Here is a 23,583-nt window from a genome sequence, read left to right as displayed (position 1 = left end):
GTAGACCGCGCGTTAAGCTTAGAAAATGTAAAAGTGAAAACTACTTTGTTCGTTGAGTCGTTATCACAATGGCCTTAAGCGCTATAGACGCTATTGGCGCCATTTTCCACATTTTGAAAAAAAAAATGAAAAACTTGATCGACAAAATAAATCTATTTAATCATATAATCTGGTCACAAAATATCACGAGAATTGGTTACGAATAGCGACCTATAGAAGAAAATATCCGGATATACGAAAGCAAAATGCCCGAGTTAAAACGGAGACCTTCCCTAACGCTTCGGTCAATTAACAAAAACCCGATATTCCTTACAGGAGTTATTGGAAGCTATCCAATGTAGCTCACCTTATCTGTAGTTTGAAGCTAACCTTTTTACTTACAATAAAAAATAAATAAGGAACAAAAATGATTTCTTTTAAATGATAGAGATACTCTTCCATCCTTCTTTGACTGCCTTAATATGGGGTGATCTTAGCGTGACAGTATGAACAGTCAACGATTTCCATTGGTATATATATTTTAGCGGTAGTGGTTCGTAACAAGCGCGGCAACGAACTCCAGATGGCCGAAGGCTACAGTTTCTACCGCCACAAATGTTCTAGCCAGGCCCTGACGGACTTCTGGTACTGCACCTACGCATGCATGGTGAACACCACCAAAGATGGACAAGTTCTTAGGATGAGGCTAGAGCCTAACCATGCGCCACCAAAATGTGTCATTATAGATGGCATTTTATACAAATTGAAGTAATTTATTAAATTTGTAACCGAAATAAAGTTAGTTATGGACGTAAAGATGTTTTTTTGTGTTTAACCATATCAACAAATAAGCACTGAGAGTAAAAATTTAAAGTAAAATGTTCAAAGCAATTCCAGAATTAGATTTTTATGGGAACTCTTTTTTTCTTTTTTTCTAGTGACTCACGTCCGGAACAGCAGAGGCAAAGAATTGTTGGTTTTGAATGGCTTCACTTTCTACTGTCGCAAGGTTTCCACCCAGGGAACCAGGTACTGGTACTGCACGCGTGGAACTTCATGCAATACCAGGGTCAACGAATCTAAGGGTGGCACCATTTTAAGGCAAAAGTTAGATCACACTCACCCTCCACCGCGATTCATCATTCGTAATGGTCTTTTTCTTAAGATCTGATATATTGATACATTCTTGACTCTTTTTATCATGTAAAAAATAATTGAATACTTTTTTAAATGAAAATCGTTTTTGTTTAACCGCACCAACAAATAAGCGCACGGAAAATGCACTGAGAGTTACTACTCCCAGCGCATTTTTCTTATCTAGTGCTATATCAATATGATTAGAATATGGACGTTTTCGGCACAGTACGAGTACAATGCTAAAATAAAACTTCCAAAACAAAATCGGGTAATTTCAGAATTAGATGTGCTTTAATTTTTATGGTACTTATTCATTTTTTTTTTAGTCACTCACATGCGAAACCACCAAGGCAGAGAATTGTTGGTTTTGAATGGCTTCATTTTCTACTGCCGCAAGGTTTCCACCCAGAGAACCAAATACTGGTACTGCACTTGTTGTCCACGCACATGTAACGCCAGAATCAACAAATCCAATGATAGCACCATTTTAAGGCAAAAATTAGATCACACTCATCCGCCACCGCAATTCCTCATTCGGAATGGTCTTTGTCTTAGGATCTGATATATTGATACAATTTTGACTTTTATTTTATTATGTTACTTATTATTTTAATGAAAATCGTTTTTATTTAGCCGCACCAACAAATACGCGCAAGAAAGATGCACTGAGAGTAGTATTATGCTGTATCAGTATAATTTGAATATGATCCCTTATGTTATGGCAGTAAAATGCTGAAATTAAACAGTCAAAGCATATTCGGAATTCCAAAATTTGAGATGCTTTTACATATTTTCATGGTGGTTATTCTTTTTTTCCAGTGACTCACGTCAGGAACAGCAGAGGCAAAGAATTGTTGATTTTGAATGGCTACACTTTCTACTGCCGTATAGTTTCCGCTAAAGAGACCAGGTACTGGTACTGCACGCGTGGACACTCATGTAACGCCAGAAACAACGAATCCAAGGATGGCACCATTTCAAGGCCAAAGTTGGATCATACACACCCACCGCCGCGATTCATCATTCGGAATCTTTATCTTAAGATCTGATACCTTTATACAATCTTGATTTTTCTTTTATTATGATTTTGTTAGGAAGGATAGATTTTTTTATATACATTTATGAAATTACATAGCTTTGCTCAGTTTTACGCCCTAATCTAGGCACGAAAAAAAAACAGTAAAAACACTATAAACTACAATTACCAAATTGAATTAAAGATAGGAATTGCTTCGTCAAAGAATAAGTCTGAAATAATACACGAGTTACAAGACTTGTTAAACTAGATCGATAGTTATGTTGGTTTAAGAGCCCTTAATCCTTGGAGCGTTCTCCGATTTCACGAAATAACGCTCGATAGATGGCGTTGGCGCTCGGTACGCGAGCGCCGGCAACGCGACGCGCGTTTCAATGCAGACTAGAATAATCTTGATAGTTTTCAATATAATTTCAAGCAACATTAATTTTAGTGTCATATGATATCATATGGGCACTCTTTATTTTATTGTATATGCACAGTAGTTTTTTTTTTTATGTACACTACTACTAAGTGTACAGACTACAGAGTGTACTATAACCCTTGCTCTTTATTCTGTCTCTTTCACACCAATGGAAAATGAAGAAGTTACTAAATGACTGCAGGTATAAATAAAGTATATTAGTGCGATAGAGAGACAGATAGTGTTTCGTTGTCGTATCGTAAACGATTGGCATGTTGGCCACACACTTGCTTAGTGCCTAGCCAAAATACCAATCGTTTGCGTATATTAGTGCGATAGAGAGAGAGTAGTGTTTCGTTGTCGTATCGTAAACGATTGGCATGTTGGGTACGCACCCATGATACCTAGCCAAGAAGCCAATCGATTGCGCATATTAGTGCGATAGAGAGACAGATAGTGTTTCCTTGTCGTATCGTAAACGTTTGGCATGTTGGCTACGCACCCATGCTGCCCAGCCAAGATGCCAATCGTTTGTGCATATTAGTACGAGAGAGAGACAGATAGTGTTTCGTTGTCGTATCGATTGGCATGGTGGCTACGCACCCATGCTGCGTAGTCAAGATGCCAATCGTTTGCGCACATTAGTGCTATAGAGTTTCAGTGTTATTTGAAATCACGTTAGGGTTTGTATTATTATTTTTGACCCGAATAATGTCCATCCAGGTTCTTATGATGGAGTCAGGAGTTGGTCACCAGAACTCCTAATCTACTCATTATAATTCCATCGTGCTTGGGCTCAAAAGATTTGCCCTGACGAACACCATCGATCTAGATGAGGTCCAGGGTCTCATGACGGAGTCAGGAGTTGGTCACCAGAACTCCCCAGAACTCCTAATCTACTCATCATAACTCCATCGAGTTTGGGCTCAATAGATTTACCCTGATGAGCACCATCAATCTAGATGAAGTCCAGGGTCTCATGATGGAGTCAGGAGTAGGTCACTAGAACTCCTAATCTACTCATTATAATTCCATCGTATTCGAGCTCAATAGATTTGCCCTGACGAGTACCATCGATCTAAATGAAGTCCAGGGTCTCATGATGGAGTCAGGAGTTGGTCACCAGAACTCCTAATCTACTCATTATAATTCCATCGTGTTTGGGCTCAAAAGATTTGCCCTGACGAGTACCATCGATCTAGATGAAGTCCAGGGTCTCATGATGGAGTCAGGAGTTGGTCACCATAATTCCTAATCTACTCATCATAACTCCATCGTGTTTGGGCTCAATAGATTTGCCCTCACGAGGACCATCAATCTAGATGATGTTCAGGGTCTCATGATGGAGTCAGGAGTTGGTCACTAGAACTCCTAATCTACTCATTATAATTCCATCGTGTTTGGGCTCAAAAGATTTGCCCTGACGAGTACCATCGATCTAGATGAAGTCCAGGGTCTCATGATGGAGTCAGGAGTTGGTCACCATAATTCCTAATCTACTCATCATAACTCCATCGTGTTTGGGCTCAATAGATTTGCCCTCACGAGCACCATCAATCTAGATGATGTTCAGGGTCTCATGATGGAGTCAGGAGTTGGTCACTAGAACTCCTAATCTACTCATTATAATTCCATCGTGTTTGGGCTCAAAAGATTTGCCCTGACGAGTACCATCGATCTAGATGAAGTCCAGGGTCTCATGATGGAGTCAGGAGTTGGTCACCAGAACTCGTAATCTATTTATCATAACTCCATCGTGTTTGGGCTCAATAGATTTACTCCGACAAGCACCATCAAATTACCATTATGATGAATAGATTAGGAGTTCTGGTGACCAACTACTGAGTCCATCATGAGACCCTCGACTTAATCTAGATCGATGGTACTCGTCAGGGCAAATCTTTTGAGCCCAAACACGATGGAGTTATGATGAGTAGATTAGGAGTTCTGGTGACCAACTCCTGACTCCATCATAAGACCCTGGACCTCATCTAGATCGATGGTGCTCGTCAGGGCAAATCTTTTGAGCACAAACACGTTGGAATTATAATGAGTAGATTAGGAGTTCTAGTGACCAACTCCTGACTCCATCATGAGACCCTGGACTTTATCTAGATTGATGATGCTCGTCAGGGCAAATCTATTGAGCCCAAACACGATGAGGTTATGATGAGTAGTTTAGGAGTTCTGGTGACCAACTCCTGACTCCATCATGAGACCCTGGACCTCATCTAGATCGATGGTGTTCATCAGGGCAAATCTATTGAGCCCAAACACGATGGAGTTATGATGAGTAGATTAGGAGTTCTGGTAACCAGCTCCTGACTCCATCACGAGACCCTGGACCTCATCTAGATTGATGGTGCTCGTCAGGGCAACTCTATTGAACCCAAACACGATGGAGTTATGATGAGTAGATTAGGAGTTCTGGTGACCAGCTCCTGACTCCATCATGAGACCCTGGACCTCATCTAGATTGAAGGTGCTCGTCAGGGCAACTCTATTGAGCCCAAACACGATGGAGTTATGATGAGTAGAGTAGGAGTTCTGGTGACCAACTCCTGACTCCATCATGAGACCCTGGACCTCATCTAGATCGATGGTGCTCATCAGGGCAAATCTTTTGAGCCCAAACACGTTGGAATTATAATGAGTAGATTAGGAGTTCTAGTGACCAACTCCTGACTCCATCATGAGACCCTGGACTTTATCTAGATTGATGATGCTCGTCAGGGCAAATCTATTGAGCCCGAACACGATGAGGTTATGATGAGTAGTTTAGGAGTTCTGGTGACCAACTCCTGACTCCATCATGAGACCCTGGGCCTCATCTAGATCGATGGTGTTCATCAGGGCAAATCTATTGAGCCCAAACACGATGGAGTTATGATGAGTAGATTAGGAGTTCTGGTGACCAGCTCCTGACTCCATCATGAGACCCTGGACCTCATCTAGATTGATGGTGCTCGTCAGGGCAACTCTATTGAACCCAAACACGATGGAGTTATGATGAGTAGATTAGGAGTTCTGGTGACCAGCTCCTGACTCCATCATGAGACCCTGGACCTCATCTAGATTGAAGGTGCTCATCAGGGCAACTCTGTCGAGCCCAAACACGATGGAATTATAATGAGTAGATTAGGAGTTCTAGTGACCAGCTCCTGACTCCATCATGAGACCCTGGACCTCATCTAGATCGATGGTGTTCGTCAGGGCAAATCTTTTGAGCCCAAACACGATGGGATTATAATTAGTAGATTAGGAGTTCTGGTGACCAACTCCTGACTCCGTCATGAGAACTTGGACTTCATCCGGGTCAAAAATAATAATGCAAACCCTAACGTAAAATCAAGTGAAAATGCGTTTTTCAGAAAATCGCAGCCAAATAACACTAGACCTTACTCATAGTGTTGTGTTCCTGCCGGTGAGTAAGGTTGCCAGAGCTCAACGAGGGGAGGGAGGGGGTTAGGGTCGGCAACGCGCATGTAACTCCTCTGGAGTTGCAGGCGTACATATGCGGGCCGTATGCTTGTTTGCCACCGACTTAGTATTTAAAAAAAAGTAACACTGAAAATCTATCAATAAGCGAGTCTGTTAGGCATACTGTAAAAAATGAACTTTTATTAAGATTTTCTAATCGCAGTATATAGCACTTCTCGGAACTCCGTAGCTGATTACGATCGCAACGAATGCCTGACAATCGAGCACAGGTCCGTCCTCTAAGCGCGCTCCGCGCGGACTGAGAGCGGGGCGTCGCTGCTGCGTGATTTATACGTGTTTTAAAAAAATATAAATTTACGGCAATGTAGGTCCCATAGTTACGATTTTTTTTTTATAGGTTAACATAAAGTTACAGTTTGCTATAATATTATTTTTAAAGCAAAATATGCGCACAATTTGCGGAAATAAAATATAATAAAACCCTGTTTTCGCCAAAAAAATGAAGAAAACTCGGAAGGTATTTTATCAGTTTTTTTAAATGAATCTTCGATTGTTAATCATTCCAGCCCCTCGTACGAGATATGTTGAATCAAATTGTAGTCATTCATGTACCAAATGATTCTTGTTTATAGCAAAATTGAGAACCGAAACGCCACATCTCACTGCAAAATTTGGAAAAGACTCCCAAAAAACCTCATTAAAAAAGAGGTTTAAAAGGGAAAATGAAAATTTGAACTGTTGGAGCCCCTAGTTTAGGAAACGATTATTTAAGTACGTTATCAGTTTTTGAATAAATACTAATAGTTACGTCGTAATCTTGAATGAAAAAGGAAGCATTTTACAAAATACGCTCGTCTGTAGGAATAAGGACTCTTAAGTTTATAATTCTGTTAAAAAATCATGAATAAACATTGTTTTTCTTTTCTCGTGAAAAAAACTCCCTTTTTTATTTTACTCGTGAAACATTTTTTTTTTACGTTTTACACGTGTTTATTTTGATATTTTTTCTTCATACTTACACATATCTTTCTATTTCATTACCCTAATTATGAAGCTCGATGTTTATTCTTTCTCTTACTAGTCTACTTATCATTTTACAGTTCAATGGATTCGCAATGTGCAAGACAAGGCATTACTCATATATAATGGCTACTCCTTCTACCTGGACAAACACAACAGCAGAGGGCTTCGGAACGCGTGGCGTTGCACCAATGCAAGCTGCAGATCACGAATCAGCGCCACTAAAGAGAAGCAGATCATTCGGGTTTATATCGATCATAAGCATGGAGCACCAAATTTTGTAATACGGAATGGTGTGTTTATTAAAATATAATTATGAACAATAACGAAACGATATTAATACGTAGCAGTTTCAGTAACGTTTAGTTTGTAGTTTATGCCAGTGTTACAAATTTGATAAGCCAAAATACTCTTCATGATATTTTGATGGGCTCTTAGTCTAATCGGTAGTGATCCTGCCTACGAAGCAGTATTTGTGTGTTCCTGGATTATAAATGTTTCTAAGAATATAAGATTTTATCCAGAGGTATATCTATCGTAGTACCTACAATACGAAAGGTTGAAGATGGACATCAGAGGGTTTTCCAGTGATTCGGAATCGCAAACAGAAAGTGATAATGTTGCTAATAAATTTTCTAGTGGAATTCGAATCCTTAGTAACATGCAAGTGCATCCACCATCGCATAGCATCGAGCGTGCAAACCCAGCAGATTATAGCGACAGTGATTCCGAATTTGATATATTTCCTGATCCAAAACGCAGAAAATTGTAGAACTAGAAGACAGGGGTCAACCAAAAACATATATGAGTCCTAGCACTAGCAAGATATTCACCGTATTGGAAAACACTCGTTTTTAGCGAATTCTCCGCTACAAAATTATTCCCCTACAGATCTGCTCTACTCAGTAGTGCCTGAGCAAGAAAACAACACACACACCACCTTATCGGCATGTCTGGATGGTTTGCTGGGAAAGATGTACTAAACTGACCACCTGATCGGCATGCCTGGTTGGTCTCCTGGGACAGATGTACTAACTGACCACCTGGTTGGCAAATAAATTGGCTAATTAGGAAATAATACTAACTGACCACCTGGTTGGCAAATAAATTGGCTAATTAGGAAAAAAATACTAACTGACCACCTAGTTGCCAGCTTGGTGGTTAGTTAAGAAAAAAAAGTACCAACCTTACAACCAGGGTGTGGGTCAGGAAAGCCTACTACTAACCGACAAACCAGATTAACGCTTGGGAAAAAAAAATACTTACCGTCCAACTGGGTGAAATGTCTGGTTGACACGTTGGTAATAGAGGCATCAATATAACATTTTGTGCACGAGTTTATCTTTATGTGGGCGTACTATTCTTTTTTTGTTATATACCACCCTACAACCTACAATTATACCTAAACTGCACCATGTAATTTTATATGGGTTTACATTTCAATTTCTCCGGAGGAATCGCTGAATCCTGAGTCACAGGCTTTGTCCTAGTTCAGGAAACAGAGGCTCAATCCAAATGGAACTGTTACAAACCTAAAATAAGTTTATTTTGTAATTTAATGTAAGCCTCACATTTTGTATTAGGTTTCAAGTAAATAAAGATTTTATTTATAATGATATGATACAGCGTGTATTGTTAATATTACCTCAAATTTCCTCCTAACCTAACCAAACGTATGCGTTAATACTATGAACCGATATTGCAATTAAAACTTATTTTTATCTATTTATTTCCTACAAAATAATTCACTATACAATGTATCGCTACTTACTTGTGTGACGTCACCAGTGATAACATTGAACTGCTGTAAATAATTATTTACGTTTTAGTGGTTGAGACTACGTTTAGTTTTGGTTTGAGGTAATATTAAAAATACAGGCTGTATTACTGGTTGCGTTTATTTTGCCTGGGCTATGGTAATAAATCTATATAATCTCTTAACACATGGATCAGTTTTATGGATTAGTTCTTTTTAATTGAATTCCAGCAACTAAAAAAGTCTGTATGTTTGGGATATTTTGTTTTTTGGTAAGTATTTCATAAATATTAAATTTGATATTTATTTTGTTTATTTGATGTTTCGCAGATCACAATAAAGAAAACTCGGAAATAAAACATATTTTTGAAAAGGGACAAACAAGAAAACGGTGCGTCGGCTGCTACTCTAAATTACGGATCTCCCTGAGCGGAACCCTTGCTGCTAAGAAAACTAAAAAAATTCTTACCAGTTGTTCTGAATGCAAGCAAGCTTTATGCTTAGCATGTTTTCATGAAAGACACAATAGTTATTTACGATACAAGTGCAAAAAATAGGAAATTCGCAACGAGTGGTGATAAATTAAAACGCAACCGAAGGGAGTGTTATGTTTTATAGTTCAGAAGTTATTTGTAAAAATGTGTGAATTCCCTTCTTATATTGTCATCCACTGGCCCGCTAACCTTACTGTTTAAATTGGCGTCAGAGATATTGTCTCGAAGATGTTCAACGAGATGATGATCATCGATAGTTTAGCGATAACTGCCGTTCCCTTCACTAGACTTAGACAAAATTTAGTGCGTTTTGAGACCTAAAAGACCTTAAAGATTCTTTAGGTATTTCTTCTTTAACCAAAGATCAGCACCAAAGGCGAAGCTAAGGGTATTTTAAACATTTACTGTTGAATGTAGAGCACATAAGAAAAATCACCTATTCCGAGAATAGGTAAAGTACGAGTATGAAGGATTTAAATACCTACTGAAATTCGAGGTCGATTAGGCCTCACCCGCACTGAAAAAGAGCTTAGGTTTGGGCTGATTCGATCTCAACCGCACCAGGTGAAAGTTCTTTAAGATTTGTCCCGCAGTGAACGTGTTAAGCTGACTGTGGGTCTAGTTGTGTAAAATTATCCAGTATGTATTTATAATTAAAAGAAAATAAAAATCAAAATTGACGAACATTACTAGTGCATCCTTCATCATCTTAAAACTAAACCAATATTGCGACAAGAAGGCTTCTATGGCGACGTCTTTGTGCAACACTATCTATTAAAAAAATAAAATGTTTGTTATTTTTTTCTTACTCTTAAATTTTCGATATAGCAAATCATTAGTGTACATTAAAATAACTGTAGAAACACACCTTAGTCATCAAATTTCTTTGCTAGTAATTAATACGTTTAGTTTCTCTTAAGCCAAGTACGCGTTCAAAGATGCAAGTGAATACCAGTACCCCTAGTGTAAATATTTTCGACAGCGAAACGTTACGTACGCGTTTGCGTTGTCATTTTGTATGAGATTTTTGACTTTCCAAAACGTCCCGCTTGGCGCGCTGTTCAAAAACCCATACAAAATGAGACTTAACGCAAACGCGTACGTCACGTTTCGCTATCGACTAAATTTACACTAGGGGCACAGATCTCTGTCTCCATTAAAGAAGTGCGACGGAGATAAGTGATTGTCACGCGTATGCTTGGGAACACCTAATGCGGAGCTTCTCTTCAGGTACTTACTGTCCTTTATTTTCCAGTTCAATGGCTTATAAATACACGAAATAAGGAAATCCTTATCTACAACGGCTATTCGTTTTACCTGGATTCGCACAACAGCAAAGGAACCAGGAATATGTGGCGTTGCCGAATCCCCAGTTGCAAATCGAGAATCAGCGCCACCAAAGAAAGGCAGATTATTCGGGTTTCCGAAGAACATCAACATGTACCACAGAAGTTTATAGTTCGGGATGGTATTTTTATAAAAATATAATATGTACAGTTTTCCAGAACCAAAGATTGTTTTCTACCAAAATATTTTCAACGAAGTATAGTTAAGTTAAAAAATTATGCTGACTTTTCATATCTTGACCTAACAGAGGAGCAACTTAATAAACTTGAGCGAATTCAAAATATTTTCATTCGGTTCATATTTGGGTTACGCAAGTATGACTATGTTTCTCATTTTCGTTCACAACTCGCTTAAATCTTATGGGAAATAAGTACTAGAAGCTTAAGTAAACCTAAGTTTACCTGGGAATACCTAGTATTACCCAAGCCTTTAGGGTAAAGTTCGAAAATTTAAACAACATATTAAATATGTTAAAACGGATCACTAAAGTATTTCAAGTCGAAAACGCTCGACGCTCGCTCCGTACCGAGGAGTTTCGTCAGAAGCTTGACCTTGACGGACCGGCGCAGACTGCGGGCCGCAGCCCTCCGCGGCCTATGACTCGGCGCGGGCACCAGTGGTGACAAGGGAAGCGAGAAACCACCCTCGTTTACGGCGTTTTAGACTTAAAATACGTGAGTGACCCGTTTTAACATATTTAATGTCTGTGTCACACGGAAGTTTTGTTATTAAATTGAAACAACATTAATCTGTATTCGGCGTTTACTCATACACATTTGACACCCAATACTGACTGGGTAATGTTAGATGTTACATCATCACTTCTGATATTACCTTCCCAGTGTTGGGTAGACCTAGATGTATACGGGTAAGTGCTGAATAAAAATCAAAGTTGATTAAATTTTCGGGCTTAAATTAAAGTTGAATATACAGGGTAAACTTGACTTTAATTACCCTTCTAACATTAGGTACCCGTACTTATATACTTCTGTATGAAATCTAAGTTTTACCACGAAATAAATGATTTATGATATGATTATTATATAATAAATTCAAATATTATGATAATATCTTCGAGCAACACAGGGAAGGGAGACGGCATTCATACTATTTCCCCTCTGCCAAAGCATTGGCTCAACTGTGCCTATGGCGGTGCATGTTGTGACTCGTTCGTACACAAAAAGAGATCGAGGTGTGCAAGATTTGTCTTTGACGTGTGTCATTTTCTATGTATTTGTGTCGTCATTACAGATTGGATTTTGTATGTAGTGAGTGAGAAGTGCGACTGTGTGCACGTTTCCCCCCGCAAAAAATGGCAGAAAGATTTGTACGGTAAGATATCACTTAGGCTCCTCCCTTACGACGTGTCGGAAGCCGGTGTTGCTCGAAGGAGAATATATTAAAACATTGGTATTTTGACTTAACCTTTCAATTAAAAAAAAACTAGAGACGTTGCCAATTCAATCCTTTTCAGAGCTTAATAATGCAAATGATTGCTTCAAAAAAATAAATACAAACGATGGTCAAACAAAGGTAATATGCTCTTGTGCTGTGATCCATTGCTAAATTAAGAGATAACTGTGCAAAAACTTAATGATATAATTTAAAAAACCTTTCCTGTTGTTTTATTATTGCGAATGCTTAATTGTGGTGTTAACTGATTGATATATCGGCGGTCTTAAGTCACCTAAACCACTGTCACTTTTTTAATTAATAATCTGCCATCCCGCAGCTCAGTGGCTTCACAATACGCGAGGAAAGGGAATTCTTGTCTACAACGGCTATTCCTTCTACCTGGACATACATAGCAGCAAAGGCATGCTGAACGCCTGGCGTTGCAAAACCCCCCGCTGCAGGTCCCGAATCAGTGCCACGAAACAACAGGAGATCGTACGTATCAACGTCGAGCACAGCCATCCACCACCGAGCTTTGCTGTACGAAATGGTGTTTATATTAAAGTATAAAATGTACAACGTGTCTTTAAATTCACTACAAATAATTTTCTGATATTATTAAAAGATGAAGGTACCTAGTTCTATTGTATAAGTACTTAAAAAGGGGCACCAACCTGTATTTTTTTTAATTATGCTTGTTACAGAATAAATTTCTTTTTTTTTTCATTGTAAATAAAATTTACAAATAAATACAATCAATTAAAGTCCTTGAGTTAACATAAGTAAAAGGCCTCTCTCCAGATTCTTTGTCTCCGTAATACGATTAGTTTATCTTGGTTACATTTGGATAACTAATGCTGCATATACACTGGTGCTGTCACTACTAAACTTATAAATTGCCTTGCTGTTGTTTCCACAATGCTGTCCTGATTAGATCGTTCACTACGTCTCTTATTTTGTCATGGAGATAGACAGTGGCATCACCCGCGTTTTCACTGCAATAGTACTCTTACAACAGTAAAGTTAAGATGTTAACTGCAGTTGCATTACTGTTGCTACGTGGTGGTTGCAGCCGCTGTCTCCATCAAATTTCCTTGATAAAATGAGTGACATTCGCCGCTGCATTACTGCCGAGATAGGGACGGTAATTCTGTCACTCATTTTATCGGAATTAATGACAAATAGCGTCATGCAGCTGCAGTTGGCATACGGTCGTCATCTTAATGCTATTGCGATCACCTGAATGTAACCTTTGTGCGAATGAACATTTTATAATATTGTCATCTTCTTTACAGCGCATATTCGACCTCATTTGAACCATATCCATTTGCCTACGCGTTTACCAAAACGGAACGGCAAACCAACTAGAAAAAGATGTCGGCAATGTTACAAAAATTCAAAGAGACGTGTTCAAGTTTCGATCGGCTGCGCTGACTGTGTAGGTTTCCCGGGATTGTGTCTAGGTTGCTTCGGAGCCTATCATAAGTATGATTAATTTTGTATGTATGTAAATCTTCGAGCAACGCCGGGAAGGGAGACGGCATTCGTACTATTTCCCCTCTGCAAGATTTGTCTTTGACGCGTGTCATCTTTTATGTATTTGTGTCGTCATTACAGATTGGATTTTGTATGTAGTTAGTGAGAAGTGCGACTGTGTGCACGTTTCCCCCTGCAAAAAATGGCAGAACGATTTGTACGGTAAGATATCGCTTGGGCTCCTGTCTTCCGACGTGTCTGAAGCCGGTGTTGCCCGAAGATGTAAATAGAGTAAAACATCGCAATAAAATCTTTACACTACTGTTCATCTGTTTTATTATATTGACTAAGACATGATAACCATTATTTTTCACTGATCGGGAATAGTAGCTTGTTAACCAACGAATGGCAGGCGCTCGAAAGAAGTGAGAGTTTTAATCGAGTTAAAAATTCTTCTTGAGGGTATTTTAATTGAACCATTTACGTAAAAGAGTCGATTTTTATTGAATCAAAAGTTAAATAATAGATTGAATACAATACACCAAATCCTGTAATCAAGTATAACTCCTTAGAGTCGAAATGAATCGCTTTCACCCCGGTTCATAAATGAGAGATGGTTTGAGATTGCTTATTGAGAAGTGTGTCATATGCCCTAACTGCACCGCTGTATCGCTGTACACCTGCAGCCTGTGGACTCGGTACACGCAAAGGGCTTTTAAAGGGCCATGCGCGAACAATATAATGACGCGTTCAGGATACTGTTGCGGCTGCCTCGGTACTGCAGTGCGTCGGGCATGTTCGCGGATGCACATGTGGACGGATTCCACGCGACGCAGGGTGCGCGACAGCCGCCACAGTCTCCTGACCGTCGTGGCTGACAGATGGGACAGTGGCCTGATAAGGCACTGGTCTTCTCTGCATTTATCTTTAGTACCGAAGATAGTTATTAAAGTTTATTTTTATTTTTTAAGTTAACCTTAGTATAGCTTTTTAATTCTTAAGATGTACTAACAAAATATGGACCATGTTTGTCTGAAATAAATGCAATTTATTTTTATTTTATTTATTTATTTATAAATATACTATGAGCCACTTCTATTTAGAGGGTAAGAATAAAAAGGTTATTATGCAGTTTACTAACATTGCACACGTTCGGGAAGGCGGTATGTATATATAACGGTTATTTTTCTTAGGGCCTGTTTCACAATATCCAAGTTAAGTCCTGCGTAAGCTACTTGCCACTTATCTGACGAATAAAGTCATCGTTGGCGTTTCACAATCTTCAAGCAAGTTTAACTGGCAGATAAAGTGTTAAGTTTTGCTAATTAGCTATCCAATACTTTACTTGGACATTGTGAAACAGACCCTTAGTGATGATAAAATATTTTATTTATAAGTACAGGCAAAATACATAAAAATCTTTCATTGATTATCATCAACAGTGATATCTTTTTGACAGTGCGAGCCTTATGGTCTCGGTTACATTTTACAAACTGATAAAGAGGCATAATACAAAGGCATAAAATTAATCCCATCAAAAACATTTTCATAAAAAGATATCAGATCTCTTGTAGAACCAAGCTTCTAACTCTACAAGCCCTAACTTCACAAACTCTACTCCTTAATCAAAATATATGGCTTAGCTATTTCGGTACCGTCACCTGGGCGTAAGGTGAAAAATTTATTCACTATTCATTATTTTTTATTATACAATACTTCTTATACTAACGAAACGGCCAAGCCACATATTTTGACTAAGGAGTAGAGTTTGTGAAGTTAGGGCTTGTAGAGTTAGAAGCTTGGCTCTACAAGAAATGTGATATCTTTTTTACATGAAAATGTTTTAGATGGGTTTAATTTTATTATATTATGCCTCTTCATCAGATTGTAAAATGTAGCCTATATAAACATCTACCGCCTCCCCCCCCCCTTCCGTCGTCGTTAACCTTTTTCACCCCCTTTTCTCCCTTACGGGGTTATTTTGGGATTGAAAACTATTCCATATCCTTCGCCATAACAAAAACTCTCTACATGCCAAATTTCAACAATTTTTTTTGTTATTTGTGCACTAATATTATCCTACATACCAAATTTCAGCTTCCTAGGACATCAGGAAGTACCCTAAAGGTTTTGATGATCATCAGTGAGTGAGAGGGTCAGTGACGAAATCGGGGTTTTTAGATATGCATAAAATCGAAGTATGAGAGCTATGCTATTGAAATATTGTATGCTTAATAAGACCACTACTGACATTATATCCCGAAAATTTTGTTTATATGGTATAATCCAAACCCAAGTTATGTAGGTTCAAAAAACGGTGAAGCGCTTCGAGAAAAGGTAGGTGGTGCCCTTGCGCTTCGCTTTCCTCGTCTTGGCGGCCAGATAATAAAGTCACAGATTTTTTAAATGTTTTATTTTACCTGAGTTATGTGGAATCGTTCTAATATGATGATATCTAAATTGTATACCCTGTATTTTTTTTTAAGAGTCAGACTCGGATGCCAGTAGTGATGACGAGGATCTGTTGTCCGGCCAACCAAGCATTACTAGGAGGGAGCGAATTTTGATGGACACACCAGAAGACGACCAAGTGATGTCGCTAAGCAAAGAAACATCAGCCACATCCAGCCATCCCCAATCAGAACAACCTGCATGGATGTCGGATCCATTATACGAGTTTGGTTGGAAGCCGTTTCCAAAACAACCACTTCCTCATGCGGTAAGAAGGGAAATATTTGATGAGAGTGAGTGTGGACCTACAATTACCTTCAGTGACCCATATAACGTATTTGTATACATTTGGGATAAAGATATTATGGAAAAAATTGCTCTTGAAACAAACAAATATGCTCAGGAGGTGGCTGAAAAAATGATCCATGAAAATTGTCTCTTACCATCAAGTCGTATTTGCGAATGGAAAGATACCACCCCTGATGAGTTATATGTCTATTTCGGAATACTATTAGCAATGGGTGTGGTGGTCAAATCCAGGGCACGAGACTATTAGAACCAAAACAGCGACATCTTTTTAACTCCCGGGTTTCGTGTACACATGCCGCTGAGACGGTTTGAGTTACTTTCAACGTGCCTGCGCTTCAACGACAACAACGACATGAGTACGCATAACCTAGGAACCGCTGATGCTAAAATATATAAGATAGCGCCTAGGTATTATTTCCCATTTGAATAAAAAATTTCAAGACATGTACAAAATGGGACAAAACATAGCATTGGATGAGTCGCTCCTTCATATTCAACAGTCTAAACTTAACAAAACAGCCATGGTAGGTGTAAAAAGCTATGAAATATGCGATTGTCAGACGGGCTTCCTATGGCGTTTCGATGTACGTACCAAAAAAACGGGATATCAACCATCCAACCAGGATCCTTTAACAGCAGCTATACCAGCCCTTATTTTACGTTTAATACAAGGGTTGGAGAATAAGGGACACACTCTATGGATGGATAGTTTTTACAACTCACCACTTTTGGCCCGCCAATTGAAACAAAAAGGCGTAGACTGCGTTGGTACTCTTCGTACCAACCGGCCTTTTGTACCACTAGAGTTGACAAACTTAAAGAAACACCAGATGGTTGCGGGGCAAGTAGCTGGAGTCACCAGTGGTGATGTTGATCTTATAGTTTGGAGAGGTCAGAACCGCGTAGCAACAATATCGACCTACCATGGAAATTTCATCACTACAGGTGAAGATGGAGAACGGAAACCTTTACTAATCCGGGACTACAATACCATGATGGGTGTGCTAGATAAAAAAGATAAAAAGCTTTCTGCATACCCAATCGAGCGAGACCGGACCCAAGTTTGGTACAAAAAATTATTCCTCCGCCTTATTAATGTATCCGCTTTAAACGCGTAATTATTCATAAATACTCTCGCAACAATAACACACTTGCTCATAGGCAATTCCGCATGGAACTCATTCTGCAGTTGCTCAGCCGTACGAGTAGACAAGCCATTAAATTATATCCCGTCCCCACCACAAACGAATTTGACGCTTATAACCATTACCCAGAAACCCACCCGTGGTTGCCTAATGGCAAGACCCGAACGAGGCGTATGTGCGCAGTGTGCCACAAACGGACCATTTCTTATTGTGTTGGTTGCAACAAAGCAATCTGCGTATACACATGTTTTAGACTTCTTCACAAGAATATAAACCTCATCGAATAAATTTCTAACTATTATAACTGCTAACAAATGAGAATAAAACTCTTACCCGTGGTAACAACCTCGTGATGACAGGTGACGCGGTGCTAACTCGGCAGCTGTACGTATGAAAGATTCATCGCGAATCGCTTCGAAATTGGAAACTACCTTTTTCCGAAATCTTAAAATCAAAGACTGTGGATTAAAATACTTGTAAGGTTTTTTAATGATAGATAATAAAGTGTTTACCTACTTATATTTCGAATTATAACTGAAAAATCCTAAATCGAAACAAAACCTTAATTGTTTAATATAGAGGTAAATGTACTTTGAGAAGATATTTCATATTTATATTCGGGTTTTAGGAACTTTGGACGTAATAGTTTTACTCGATATTGATTTTGTTTTCTTATTTTTAATGTTCTTTAATTACTTTTACGTCTAGATATTGATTTAGATCCAAACAAATTTTCATAAATTTTTCATAGTGTTCTAAAGTTTGCAATATCTCGGAAACTGTAACTGACAATGTGGTATTTAGATTGAAATGGACACATTTGGACATATTTATATAATCAACCCACCGAAATAAATAATAAGTTAACTACATAGTTTAACCTAAATGCAAGTATTGGATAATCACGTCTGTTCGTTACTTCTCCAATATGTAGGGTAAGAACGCCTTCTATGTTGTTACGTTAATAGACGCAATAACCCCATGGTAACATTTATCCCGATTGACTTTAGTAATTTTAAAAGTGTGTACTCGTAGGAAAATTATTCAACTTTTTGCTTGTAATTCAAATTTGCCGCTCTTAGGCCATTACTTTGAAAGGCTCTAGCTCTAGTGTATTGCATGGTCTAATTTTATTATAAGTTTTAAAATATGATAAGATTTAATATAGGTAATAAGTTAATGAATAAAACAAAAAAAAACGCTTAATCATGTTTCATTATCATTTTATTAATCGTTTTATAAACTCCCTGAGACAGATATTATATACAGTGTTGGGCAAAAATCAATTCGAATAAGAATAAGAATAAAAACAGAAATTTAATTTTTATTCCAACACAATGGTATATTTTAAATGAAGAATAAAAGAGGGAATAATTATTCCAGAAATGGAGTTATTCTAAATAAAGTTTTAGTGGAATAATATGTTATTTAGAATTAGAATAAAGTTTGATGTTATCGTTAGGTCAATCTTGCGAGTCAATTTAATAGTCTTCCTGACGTTTGATTTGGCTCAAATTTCGTATACTTGAGTATCTGGTAGACTTGGTGGTTTAACTGTGCAATATTATGGTGCTATGAAGCTGGTCTGATGATGGAGTTCTGGCTGTCTGGTGGCCAAAGGAACTCCTAAAGTAAACAAAGTAAAGACACCGTGTTTCGGCTCATTCGATGTGTCTTGGCAAACACTTTGATGTTTTATGGTTTTTACTGAACACCTGCGGCTGGCTGCGGCCATTTAATAATATGAAGAAATTTTAAATAACTCAGTAATAAAAGTTCGGTAGCAACAAGGACACTAAAAGCACCGAAGTTAATTTAGAAACATGAAAATATATCCAGTCGTCATAACTTGAACAAATGTATTTTAGTAAGTAGCGGCGGCTCCATACAACCCGATTCTGGGTTTTACTAAAAATGTGCGTCCGTCCATAGTTCATCCAAACTATACCTACCTACTTTCATACATGACATACTTAAATACCAGCTTCATCGTCTGTATAAAAAAAAAATCTCACGTTACAATTCTTATTCATAGAATATTATTTCCATTCAATTCTTCACCGAAGAATTATTCCAGGCGGAATTATTTGAAATAATTTTGACGGGAATAAAATCAACGTGATTTTATTCTTACAAATTCTTATTCCAATCATGATTTTATTCTTAAATACCCAACACTGATTATAAAGTAACTTACATTAGAAAAATGTATAGACGTCAGGGACGGGGACAGATGGGAATGGCCCTATTTACCTTGAGAAGCTGTTTTATTTTTCAGATTTTTAAATATGATATTAGCACTCATACTTACATTTCCTGACACCATAATAAATCCCTCTTGGCTTTCGAAAATTTATGGTGAATCTCTTCCTAAGCATTATAATAATATTTACCCTGCTTTCAGTTATCTTCGCCAGGAACAATCGCGGCTTCGAGGTACTGATATGCAACGGATACGCCTTCTACATCCATAGACCTAGCAGCAGGGGTGAACGAACGCACTGGTGTTGCACTAAGAGGGGATGCACCGTAAGAATGATCACCGCAGATAGGCAGATTATAAGAATAAGCAATGACCATGACCATTTACCGCATCCGTTTGTAATACGTAACGGGCTTTATATAAGACTATAAAGTTTTAAAAATACCTTTTTACTTTGTTTTTCCTGTATTTTAAAAATTAACGTTTAGTTAACCCCTTGGGGCCTGGTAACGTCATCATATTTAGATAAATTTCAACCTTAGTACTGCTTGTATAGTCCAAGTTGATATAGGGCCACAGGAGGTAGCAGCTTTAATAAACTCTTGAATGTTTCGGTTTCTTCCACCACTAATCACCCACCGACCCAAGTTTATTATAAAAAATCTAGCCACTTCTTCAGACTAGTCTTATGAAAACGTTTGTGCGTCATGGGCATGGGTATATATATATAGTTCTTTGATTAGTCTGACTTTTATTCTCACGTAATAAATAAAATAATACTTAAACTAAGATGTGACCGATGAAAAAAACTACCCTTAAGATTTGTAATTTGTCCTGTGTTTTTTTGAAGTGAAAACTTCTTTCACATCACACACACCCACATGTATACCTATATGTTCCATTCCATCCATGCTTGTAATGTGATATGCAATAAACTATTCTATTCTATTCTTTAGCGGCGCTGTGCACTTTTCGTGATGGGGAAAAAATGTTAAACTCACGTCAGGGCGTCAGGTGTCACGTGACCGTCGGATTGAAAATTCGTAAGATGGTCACGTGACATCATGGCGACGTGCAAATTGAATGTCATCGAAGCCTGGTTACTTTTGAATCGTAATACTGAAAAATCGAATCTCATTCAAGTGTGACATTTTATTTTCTTCATAATCAAAGTGCTGTCATAACGGTTAAAGAGGTTTAATCTTTGTTAATTGTGATGTATTGTATCTTTGTGTTGTTGGGTGTCCATGATTGTAGATACTCAAATTGTTCCTTACCAAAAAGTTAAATAACAGAAAAGAAGCGTGGATTGTTTTACTTAATATGATGGTGAACGATTCATTAACATTTACTGATTGTGTAGGCTGTAGTCCTGCTCATGTCTCATGAATTACTCTGTATATGTTATATATAACTTAACACTAAAATTCGCATTTCAAAATATCTTCCACACTCAAATTTATTTACGTAGGTATAATAGAGAATTATCTCTTTTTATAAAACTGCTACTCAATTTCTCCAAAATATCAAAAATGCACAACGTTAATATTCAAGTTTTCACTTCTGCCGGCACTCCCGGAGTGCAACCCGTTGTTTTTTTTTTTTAATTTTGAGTTTGGTAATAAATAGCATTTATGTTGTTTTTTTTAGTTTTCTGGGTGTGTAACAATCGCGGCAACGAAATACTGATCTGCGATAACTACGCGTTTTATGTCAATAAGACCTTCAAAACGACAATTTCGTGGTGCTGTACCAACCGCGCCTGCAAAGCGAAGATCGGCTCAACCAAGGATAAGAAAATTTACAGGGTGGCGGTGGACCATAACCATCCACCGCCAAAGTTTATTATAAAAGATGGAAAGTATATAAAAATCTAGCCACTGCTTAGGTACGACAGTACAGTACAGTCGTATGAAAGCGTAAGGTCTACAGTTCTTTGCTACGTATACGTAGCACATAGGTAGTAATTAGCCGATATGTAAGTAGGTGCATGTCGTACTGGAGGCCAATTCGAACAACGTTCCAATAAGCACGAGGAAATGCACATACACGTGAATGACCAATATCAATATAACAAAATGTTCGTTTGAATTGGCCTAGAGTGATATAAAGAAATCATCTAACTATATAGTTCTAAACGCTTCTCAACGGCTTAATTATATTTAAAAATATTCGAATGACCATGGTGTACTTAATACAGTATGAGACTGGTGTCAAGGATTTTTGTTAGTCTCTCATTTTATTAGATTATTAACTTTAATTATATTTTATAAACGTACATAAACAATAAAGGTGCTTAAGATTGTACAACAATCGACTTATTAACTTGTAAATAATTAGGTTATGTATTAAAGTTACATATATATATTTGATCGCAGTTGGTTTATAACAGCGGAATAAAGTATTTTAATACGCATTTCAATTGTATCATTTAGTTAAAATAAACCATTTCGTAGTTTGAGGATGGACATTTCTACAGCAGCACGTAAATAAGGAATCTGGAAATCTGCTCAATCCTTTCTCAATTTTTCGTATTACGGACTATGGACGCTTGCGCAAGCGTGGTACTGACCCTTTTCCTACCTAAGATAAACAATGATTTACGGTTTGGACCTGGGTATGACCTTAAATTATTACGACCAATGCGTTCAAAAGAGAGGTATGGGCACTGTAAATGTCATCTCGCTGTTTATGGTAGGTGATTGTTTTACTTAATATGATGGTGAACGATTCATTAACATTTACTGATTGTGTAGGCTGTAGTCCTGCTCATGTCTCATGAATTACTCTGTATATGTTATATATAACTTAACACTAAAATTCGCATTTCAAAATCTCTTCCACACTCAAATTTATTTACGTAGGTATAATAGAGAAATATCTCTTTTTATAAAACTGCTACTCAATTTCTCCAAAATATCAAAATGCACAACTTTAATATTCAAGTTTTCACTTCTGCCGGCACTCCCGGAGTGCAAACCGTTGTTTTTTTATTTTTATTTTGAGTTTGGTAATAAATAGCATTTATGTTGTTTTTTTTAGTTTTCTGGGTGTGTAACAATCGCGGCAACGAAATACTGATCTGCGATAACTACGCGTTTTATGTCAATAAGACCTACAAAACGACAATTTCGTGGTGCTGTACCAACCGCGCCTGCAAAGCGAAGATCGGCTCAACCAAGGATAAGAAAATTTACAGGGTGGCGGTGGACCATAACCATCCACCGCCAAAGTTTATTATAAAAGATGGAAAGTATATAAAAATCTAGCCACTGCTTAGGTACGACAGTACAGTACAGTCGTATGAAAGCGTAAGGTCTACAGTTCTTTGCTACGTATACGTAGCACATAGGTAGTAATTAGCCGATATGTAAGTAGGTGCATGTCGTACTGGAGGTCAATTCGAACAAAGTTCCAATAAGCACGAGGAAATGCACATACACATGAATGACCAATATCAATATAACAAAATGTTCGTTTGAATTGGCCTAGAGTGATATAAAGAAATCATCTAACTATATAGTTCTAAACGCTTCTCAACGGCTTAATTATATTTAAAAATATTCGAATGACCATGGTGTACTTAATACAGTATGAGACTGCTGTCAAGGATTTTTATTAGTCTCTCATTTTATTAGATTATTAACTTTAATTATATTTCATAAACGTACATAAACAATAAAGGTGCTTAAGATTGTACAACAATCGATATAAACTAGTAAATAATTAGGTAATTGTATGTATTTAAGTTAAATAAATTTTTTTTATCGCAGTTGGTTTAGACCAGTGGAATAAAGTATTTTGATACGAATTTCAATTGTATTATTTAGTTAAAATAAACCATTTCGTAGTTTAAGGATGGACATTTCTACAGCAGCACGTAAATAAGGAATCTGGAAATCTGCTCAATCCTTTCTCAATTTTTCGTATTCCCACTCAATGGGAAGTGGAGGCTACGGCCTATGAACGCTTGCGCAAGCGTGGTGCTGAC

At 37.7% G+C, this 23,583-nt stretch overlaps 1 protein-coding gene and 1 long non-coding RNA gene across 2 annotated transcripts; both read left to right on the top strand.

Annotated features, from left to right (window-relative positions):
• The first annotated feature begins 326 nt into the window (after window positions 1–326).
• On the top strand, window positions 327–2,575 carry LOC133515858 (uncharacterized). Its single transcript, XR_009799100.1, has 2 exons — window positions 327–1,008; window positions 1,936–2,575. It is a non-coding gene; the product is annotated as an uncharacterized LOC133515858 (long non-coding RNA).
• Window positions 2,576–15,523: 12,948 nt separating this feature from the next.
• LOC133516613 (piggyBac transposable element-derived protein 4-like) lies at window positions 15,524–18,607 on the top strand. The gene is made up of 2 exons (XM_061849626.1): window positions 15,524–16,476; window positions 16,646–18,607. The coding sequence occupies exons 1-2, from the start codon at window positions 16,051–16,053 to the stop codon at window positions 17,360–17,362; spliced, it is 1,143 nt and encodes a 380-aa protein (XP_061705610.1). The 5' UTR covers window positions 15,524–16,050; the 3' UTR covers window positions 17,363–18,607.
• The last annotated feature ends 4,976 nt before the right edge of the window (window positions 18,608–23,583 follow it).

This window comes from Cydia pomonella, chromosome 3, assembly GCF_033807575.1.
Source record: "Cydia pomonella isolate Wapato2018A chromosome 3, ilCydPomo1, whole genome shotgun sequence".
NCBI lineage: Eukaryota > Metazoa > Arthropoda > Insecta > Lepidoptera > Tortricidae > Cydia > Cydia pomonella.
Note: the sequence above shows the minus strand (reverse complement) of the source record. Positions and strands in the feature narration are given on the sequence as shown.